The 9,825-nt window shown below is 33.8% G+C and overlaps 1 protein-coding gene across 2 annotated transcripts in view; it reads right to left on the bottom strand.

Annotated features, from left to right (window-relative positions):
* Positions 1 to 412: 412 nt before the first annotated feature.
* Positions 413 to 9,825, bottom strand: part of LOC105284108 — an 81,693-nt gene continuing 72,280 nt past the window's right edge. For both annotated transcript variants that reach the window (XM_011347370.2, XM_026970037.1), the window contains one exon: positions 413 to 1,821. In XM_011347370.2, the coding sequence (XP_011345672.1) occupies positions 1,716 to 1,821 (106 nt within the window). In that variant the 3' untranslated portion in view covers positions 413 to 1,715. The remainder of the gene's footprint in view (positions 1,822 to 9,825) is intronic.

Genomic DNA, 9,825 nt, shown 5'->3' with positions numbered 1-9,825 from the left:
TTAGTCCTTTTTCACAGTTTAATTTCTAAGATTTTTATCGTAGTACGTTAACTTAAACAATAATTATATAAATAGTACCTATCTATCGCAAATAGATCAATGAAATAAATCAGCTTATGCGCAGAATAGATTCTGGACATATAATTAATCCGCTCTAAAATTGCAGATATCTATTTGGAAATTTGAAAATATTTTTATCTCTTCTATATTTTTAATTCTTATTTTAGACATCTTGAATATTAAAAAATTTTCGAGATTTGACACAATCTTTGTTTTAACTTAATATATGATATTATATTGTATTAATCCGGATTCGATCAATATCTGATTTTTATTTTTTAACGCTTTCTACTCTGGAAACATTTAATTTTACATAAAAAAAAAATAAATTTCAGATACCTTTTTTTTTATCTTTTGTTAATTATTTATAATCTTACCGCGCTATTTACTCAAATTAATATTACAATCATAAGTTTATCTTACATGAATATAACAATACGTACTGATTTTTTCAGAAATACGATTCTAATTTTGGAAAGCTTCTTCACGTATACCGAGTGACTTGTAATTTTGGCGTCGGTCTTTCTTTCCGTTTACTACGTATGCCGACGCTATTTCCATGCCATTATCACACCCGTTTTCACGCGGCCGAGCTTTTTCTTCTCGCTTTTTCGAGCATCTGCCGGTGTCTCTCCGCCTTTTCTGCCTCATTCCTACTCGTTTCCCTAGCCATTGGTTGGCACGGTTTTTCCGCGCTTATCTACGCGACACTTATTTGCCGGAGCTATCTAGAAATTTAACGCTTGCACCCTCACTAGGAAGATCACCGCCATTCCGACACACACACCCATCCGTGGGTGGTCGTTCGAAACTATCTCTCGCATTCCCCAGATCTCTCTACACACTACTCTCTACGTTCACGCATTCGATTTTTTCGACGAAAAATTTTGACCGGACATTATCCTCGCACTTTTCATAGTACTTTTTGTAGACTTCGTTACTGCATATGTATTGATATATGTATTAATCATGTCACAAGTTAAACGTACGAGTTTTATAAAAGAATTTCTGCAGAATATATTTATGTTGGAATACGAAATACTCTAGTATACATAACTTTCTTTCGATAAAAGCAGTGCAATGCAATGCACCGTGTGAGTTATTAATTATATTTCTTATTTTGAACTAAAATTGAAGCATGTTTCTTTCTAGTTTTTAATAGAAAATAAATTTGTATGAAATAACGTTATCAAAAGAATATTCACATCAAACATGTTGTGTGGATCAATTATGTGGATTGACCGTATATTAAATGTAATTTATATCGTTAGAAAATTAATTTGCAAATAACCAACGGCAACAAGCCGAACGGATACCCTCATGTAAGCAACACAAAGGGAAGAGTCACAAAGAAGATAAGATTACGTCGTTTTACGCGGAAATTTCGCCTTTACGATCACTCGTTTCCGCGACACTTTCGTACGTTCCATCATCATCGTCGATCTGTTATCGCAACGTCTATCATCGTCCACGTGAACAAGAGAGCGAGCCTTAAGCCTAAAATGGAGACGCTGCCTTAGAACGCATTTTAAAGCTTACAGATTAGCTCGATGAAAATCATTTAGAGCGCGCCGCGCGCGTCAAATCACTTCCCTTCGAAAGATGCCTCTGCTCTTCCTCTTTTGACATATTAGACCAGGGGAAAGAAAGGACTGTCACACACGCATGTAGAACGCACTACTAGCAGTCATCTTGGGTCGAGGAAGATTGTAAAAGCGCCGCCACTCGTTCCGGAAAATCGCCCGAAGCTGCACCGGAACACTGAAATACAAAAAAATCGATTTCTTGAAATTAATAATAAATTTAATAGAACATAAATACAAATTTTTCAGATACGTAATAAATATTGGGTCATTATTTTATAAGTAATCCGAGTCGCATCTAAATGGCGATGAATCAAATTAAACACATAGTTATGATAGCATAACATAGCTTCTCGTATATTAATTTTAAATTTTATAGCAGGGCAGACAACTTTTAAAACACAAAAAACAAAATTTCGTTCGTTACATTGTCGCATATAATACAATTTCTAATAATTATTGGTAATTATTTATCTTATTACGTAAGTTACATATTTATATAAATGGAGCCAAATTGCAATCTTACAATTAGTTCTAATTTTAAAATCTAAATATCTTGGTTCTAATTTTTTTCTATGATAAATATCATTTTTGTCACAGAATTTTCTTATGTATTTGTTAAAAGTATATTTCATCAATTTATTATTTTTAAATTTAAAATTTTTTTGTTTTAAATCAAGATGATTACAAATTGCTAAATTAAATAACAATAAACAATTTCTCCAATTCAATTTAAAATACCAATTTAATTTAAAGTTATATTGATTAAAGTAGGTAAATACTAGTAAAAATAGTACCATTCTGATAAAGAATTGATTATGCATTTATCAAAAACAACATTTCTAAAAATTATTCATCAGTTACATCAGAATATTTTTGATCACTTATTTTGTAATGATATTCAATATAATAGAGAATGATAAAAAATGTGACAATCACAATTGGAATCCATTGCGAAGTTCCTGTCGCCATTTCGACAGCTGGCTTGTATAAAAGCAAAAAGGCTGAAGCAATGGGGTAAAAAGCTGCGAAACATCCGGCACTCTGGCGAGGTGGAAATTCGAGGGGTTGCACGCGGTTAAATTGCAGCCAGCGAGCGTTTGCTGCATTTTATCTCTCGGGAGAGGTAGCGGCAGCTTGAAACTTTAATGTTGGTCGGCCAGAGGTGGCGATGAGATACTTCAAGTCGATTCGCCATCTACCTCTTAGGATGAGATGTTTACTTGGATAATACATTGTCTCAATCTATTATCAATGCGATTGCTTATACATAGCTCGCATAGTACACCAGTAAATCAATATACATAGTAGATTTCAGTATTAATAGAATCACCATTTAATGATACAAATAAATTCTTTACATATAATTATGGATCAGTAATTACTATATATTTCAATATTTTTTATTTTTTAATCAAATTTTTTAATATATTTCTATAATATATTCTATAATATTTTTTTATAATTTATTAAGATATTCCATGAAGATACTGTCAAATCAGTCTATAGTTAAATTTAAAAATGGTCTAGAGTTACTGAAGATTATTACCAATATTGGAAAGGAAAAGAACTCTTTAATTAAGATATGTTAGTGTCGCGGTTGCATCTTGATTCTTCTCTCTTCCATCTCTCTTTCTCTTTTGGATGGTAATACTGTCATCAATGAAAACTTGAAAACTTTCCTCTCTCTTTCGCAAGATCGCTGAAAGCCGACGATGCTGATTTCCCAACGGATGTCGTTCGTCTATAAATCTACACCCAGGGGTTGTTTAGTCAGTCGGTGACTGCCGCGAGCGTTGCCCTCGTGTATTTTTGATTCGGCAGCTTCCGGTAGGAGAGACGTGAGAAGACATCCTGTCGAGTAAAAGTTTCGCGTCGCTGAACTTAACCGTCGACCATGCTTGCGATCGGGAAATGAGAAACAACGGTCGTTTATTCTGTTCACGGGTCGTTTCTCGCGACGCGACCGCCATTTTTACGGCGCGAGAACACCTCAGCAATTACGCGTCGTACCACAGCGTTTATTTTAGGATCGTGTCGTGGACCTTAAAATTACGTCTGCGTGCGGTTTTTGCACCCAGGTATAGCTTACGTGAAATTTTCCTCAAGCCGAAATAAATTATTTGTATATTTTAATGTTTTATTTGTATGTGCGTGCGTGTGTGTGTGTGTGTGTGTGTGTGTGTGTGTATGTGCGCGCGCGTTTGTGCACAAAATCTCTTAATGAACCTTCTTATATAGAAATGTATACCTTGTTTTCGTAAATAGCAGAAGCAAAGAAGAATTTAAATGCGCAAAAAGTTAATTTATGATAGTGTTTAGGAATTTTTGAGTAATAAGACATTTGAAGCAGGAGACTAGCCGCAGAAGCAAACGAAAGTACATATTCTGAAAATTGGAAATTCTAGGGAACACTGTAGTCTCAGTTGCTTAAACATATAAGTATCCTTTGGGATCCTTTCGACTAACCGGCACGATTTCTGTGGTGTAAAGGCGACAATTTGAGGAGTTATTTAAGTGGGAAAACGAGACAAATCTGTAGTTTGTAAGGTTCACTTTAAACGTGAAGTCATGTGAGAACTTGAAAGAAGTCTGTAAACCTTATAAATTATGAACTTATCCTTTTCGTGGATGAAATTTAACAATTCGTTCAATGAAATTCAAGAACTAAAAGTTCGATTCGCTGTCCGATTCGAATTTAGAAAAGAAGATTTTCACCCCTTCGGGTGCTCTCATCCCCTCTTCCGTACCATTCCATTCCGGTCTTTTTATACCGTTTTACCACGTTTTCTCGCAATTTCTCGCTTACTCCCGCGTCGGCAGTCGTTTCCTTCTTTTTTTCTGTTGGTGGACTCGTTCTTCCTCTTTTCCTCTCTCGCGATTTCCCGTTTTGCTTCTCTCCTTTCCCCTTCCCCCCCCCTCTCTCTCGCTCTCTCTCTCTCTCAGCGTTTTCTCGCTTATCTTCCTTTTTTCTTATTTAACCTCAATGAGATAAACTGGAGCTCTGCGAAGTGGCCGCCGCGCGAAATATCATTGGCCCCGCATAAGTACGATATTATGAAGACAGGAATAAAAAGAAGATGGTTGGAAAATTTCCCGGGACCATCAGGAAACGTGGAGGTCTTCGTGCTGCGCTCGTGGCCAACTTTTTTTATCTAATTTATGGCATGGTAAATATGGTGCCATGGAATATTCTACATAGCAGCTAGCTGAAATTCTGTTCGACGATGTTATACAAGAATAATCATAAAGTGATAAATTATAAATTGATTTGTCAGGATCGGTTAATAACATTATCACATTAGATTCATGCTACAGTCAAAACTTGATGTCTTATTTGATACAGAAATTATTCCTACTGTTTAGCGATTTTCATCGGCTACCGTTGTAGCAACAAAAGATACAGTTTACACAGTCAAACGGTAGTGTACCATGAGTGATGAATTAGAATTACATATACCCCGACGCCTGAAATATAAGCGCCGAGCTGTAAAGTAACATTAAATAAGCTCTGTTGATTTTAGGCGTCTATCGACAAATTCCGACTGTAGTGGCAACAGTAAATTCAATCCAACTCTATTTGCTGGCCGACTGTTTCATTAGATAACGATTACCGTCGACAAACGCGTGTTTGTAGGTAAAGCAAACGATACTCGAGCGTTATAACCGAACTCCCGGTTTATGTACGCGCAATTATTATGCAGACCGCGCGCGATGTGCGCGGCCCATTACGCATCACATGCGTATCACACAATTAATTTATGTGGATACGCACGCGTCGTAATCGTGCGTGCATGCCGCTACAGAATATCGCGTTGGGCTATTCTGTCTGCCTCCCCGTCGCCTCCATCCGTACGAAAGAGCTCATCTATAATTTAATTAATTAATGCGAACCCTCGCGCATTGTGAACTGCTTGCAATGCAGTGGCCAGAGCCAAACGTATATTCTTGCAGAATTCTAGAATTTAATATTGTCGTTACCTCACAACACGTTTCGTAAGTATGATCAAAATTCGAGATTCCTAAGGAGCGTATACAAAATAATGAATAATTAAAGAAAGGAAAGTTATTTTTATGCATTCAAGAGTTATTCCAAGTTTTTATTTTATTGCAAATTACATTTCCTTCATTGATTATCTAGCATAATGTATTATATAGCATGTATTTTTAATAAACACGAGTTATTATTTTCGAGATACGTTAAAGACTAACAATAAGAAAAGTTTTTAAAAGTGATAATTTTGAAATGACTTCCATACAGAGATATTTGTTTCACGAAGATATTTCCGCAAAAATTAAATATCCGGTTGCTTTCTTTACGTTAGGTTCCAAAAGAAAAACAATATCGCAATTTTAACAAAACACACTGACAATCTTAATATTAATCACGATTAATCTCTTAATTGCAAACTTGAATGATGACTGCACGTGTATTTATATGGCTGTCACAAAGGAGGATAATTTATATGTGCACCTCGTAGTGATGTAACATGTGCGAGAGGTATAATTGCATCATGTCATCGTTACGAAAAGTGTAATTTGATGACAGTAAAATGCTAATTATACCTGTAAACTGGTTTACTGTTTATTTGTACGTAACTATACGTGTTTGCTCTACAATCGACTGCTGTTATATTTGTTAATGAGCAATGAAAAGATATGAATATGAATAAAATATGAGAATTGATATTTGCGTACTAATCGAATAACATTTTGGAAATAAATTATTAAGTAAATATATACAAATTAAGTAAATGTATGCAAATAGAAAGAAAAATATAAAAATAAGATGTTTGCTGAGAAAAATTTTAAAAGGAAATAATCTTTATATAAATATTTTCACAATTAACGTTTAATTCAGAATTGACGCACACATCTGTTATGTATTTTTTTCGAGATAAAAATCCGATCGAAAGAATCAAGTCGAGAAACTCAAATAAAAAAGCTTGGTTAACCCAAATAAAGAAGGTTGCATCGAGGGAGGATAAGTAAGGATAGTCGGTCGCCACCGCGGTCGGTCGGTCGATTTCCACGCCACTGAATCCTTCTATTCCCTTCCGACGATCTTTCCATGACGATCGTCCTCTGTGAACCTCTCCATCCTCTCACGACTATATTGTCGTGAAACTCAAATGTGCTTTCGCTGCGTTTCCCATTACGTTGATTTTCATGTCGAATGATATCATTTTTAAATCATTCTGATATACGACAAGGTATGCAATATTTAACATGAGATAAGACAGAAGTATAAACTACTTAACGAAATGAAATATAATGTGACGCGTATATATATTATATTCTTTTTCTTTCGTTAGAAGAATCAATACGGGCATTTACATTATGTAATACATATATTATATTATATTGGCTTGTAACAAAAGTAGCGTTATTTTAATGAAATTTCAAAATAAAATTATTATACATATACATATACATATATGCAAAAATATTTATTGAATTATATATGCACCGTTTTGTTCTGTTAACATTTACTATCTTTGTAGCAGCTTTATGATTCTATTTTTCCAAAACTTATCATCTTTTTCTCATTTAAAAAATTAAACAACGCTACGAATTTTTGTTACAACTCAATATATTATAGTCAATTTTATATTATATGTTATATTATAATGTTCCGATTGATCAAAGTTGATTTACTACGTACTTTATTATTATTGGAAAGCATTTGTATTTGTCTATTTTTATTTATAAATTCCGGTTTTTATTTTTTTCAAATGTGAATCGTATGAGAGTACATTAGACAAGATGAGGAAACAAACGTAAGAAGAAATCGGAAAAACTTGTTCGAAAAGGGAATTTATATGGGATGACGAGGGAGAAAAAGATACCGAAAAGCGTGGTTACAAGAAGAAAGCGATCATCTGGAAAAAAAAGAGAATTTGAACAAAGTTTTCCTCGGTTCTAGGGCAAATATTTGCTCGATATAATCCAAGTTATATCCGTTGGAAAATGATATCCTGTCGGGGAAATAATCATTCTGTTGTGTTTTATAACGCAGTTAAGATAACAAGCAATCTCGAGAGAATTTCGTTTACTTTCCCATCACTCGTGAAAATGCGCAGGTGGACGCAAAAGTGCACCTTTTGTCGATTTGATTAGCTTTATTACGAAAAAATGGAAATGATGAGAGAGAGAGAGAGAGAGAGAGATCTCGAACACTATTTTTCTCTCGTTATCTTATATTGATTTTCCAATCTTCAACTTCTTGATCTATAATCAAGAAATATACCTAAAGATTGAAAATATAAAATAATCGTTGTGTTTTTCCAAATTTATTATTTTTTTACATTAATATATATATTTCTATTATCATTAAATTAATCAACAACAAAATGATGGCAAGATTAGAGCTTTGATGAAACTCAATTTTTTCTCTTTCTATAGAATAGGTCTAGGAAATTCTAAAGGAAATTCGGTATTTTTATAAATATATCAAAGCACATGACAGTGAAACGTAAGACTGAAGAGTAATCAAGATTAATTAACTTGAACGAATCGACCTAAAATGCATCACATGTTACCTATATCCGCAACATGGTTAAGGCGTAACTGATACCAATTAAATCGTGAATAGTTGCGTCGGTGTACGGGTACGTATATCTTACATGCACAGGTAGAATCAGTTACGTTGCATTTCGTGCTTGTAACGCGAGAATGTACGACGATTCTCTAAGCATTTCCACATAAGTGGAGACAACCCATTATCATTGATATTCCGAACATCACGACAGTATTTCGAAAACATTGTGAGGACAATAATGTTTCTAAGAAATTGAATTCTTTCTTGAATCTTGAATCACTCTTAAATCATTAAATTGACAAAAAGTTTGTTTTTATAATCAAATCGTTGAGCAACTCATTTTCTAATATATCTTAAAATGTATTTTGTTAAATAATTAATTTGATTAATTATGTTTTGAAAACTAAACATTTGCTAAATTTGCAATGCTTTGTATGTTACTGTAAATATAGATTCTTATAATTTTGTTAAATTATGCAATGTTCAATTTACTCCTCCTTGTGTTGAAGATGACTTCTAGACGGCTATCTCAATTTAGTTGTTCGCGAAATATGAATTGCGACGAAACACGCATCCGTTTTTGTCACGCAATATTATTGTTCTCTGGCAATCTAAATGCAAGCATATATACGAACGACCTCGTAGATGTTTCCCGGTAGGTTTTTGTCGTCCACCAAGTAACGTTCTCATTGCAGTTGTTTTGTTCAGGGCAACTTCAATTTTCATTTCTTATCGGCTCAGTTTACTCGCGCGCAACATTTTTATCAGAATAATTATAATATTTCGAATGGCTCAATACATCCTTGTATGCATTCATGTTTTGTAATTCTATATTATTGATTTGCGATTTTTCGATGTAATACGTAGAGATAAAGAAAGATACATCATAAAAATATTCTAGAAAACAATTCCAAGACATATATCATTAATTACGAACAGTTCAACAACTTTGCATTCGTGTAGAACTTGGTGCTCCCCTTGTTGCCAGATACAATACATGCGCAAATGCATCGTCATTTCTATGTCGCGTCTGCAACTCGCTGCGATCCATATTTGCGCGGAAGCGGAGCAGAGAAGTTGATGAAAAGGAAAAGCAAGATATATTTGAAGCATATAAAATACTCGTCTTCGTAGTGCCCTTTTCTCACGTGCATGTTTCGTAGGAAACATTTTCTCCTTTGCAACGGAAAATGTTTCGCATTTCGCAAGACTGGGACATGTCACCTTCATACTGCAGTTCGTATCATGTATATAGATAACTTGAATCTCAAAAATTTTGTTATCTACGAGAATAGTATATACGTGAAATTATTTCCCCAGTATTACAAACAAATAACTCGTATTCTACATAAACAGTTATTTTAAACAAACTGTTATGTTCAGTGTTATAATTAAAATTATTCGCCTAATATAAATGAATTTTAGTATAAATTAACTTTACCATAAACATGTTTTTAATTAAATACATAATATATAATTTTTATATGTTAAAGTCTGCATTGTAGCCTTGAATAATAAATAATCAATATTCTGGATCGTAAATAATTACATCAAATTCGTTGTTTCGATGCATTTTTAAGCAAATAATATCATGAAATGTATTATACAGTACATGTGGAAGTATATGTACAATTTTCATTA

This window comes from Ooceraea biroi, chromosome 6 (genome assembly GCF_003672135.1).
Source record: "Ooceraea biroi isolate clonal line C1 chromosome 6, Obir_v5.4, whole genome shotgun sequence".
Classification (NCBI taxonomy): domain Eukaryota; kingdom Metazoa; phylum Arthropoda; class Insecta; order Hymenoptera; family Formicidae; genus Ooceraea; species Ooceraea biroi.
The sequence above is the reverse complement of the archived record's forward strand: the minus strand, read 5'-3'. Positions and strand labels throughout refer to the sequence as shown.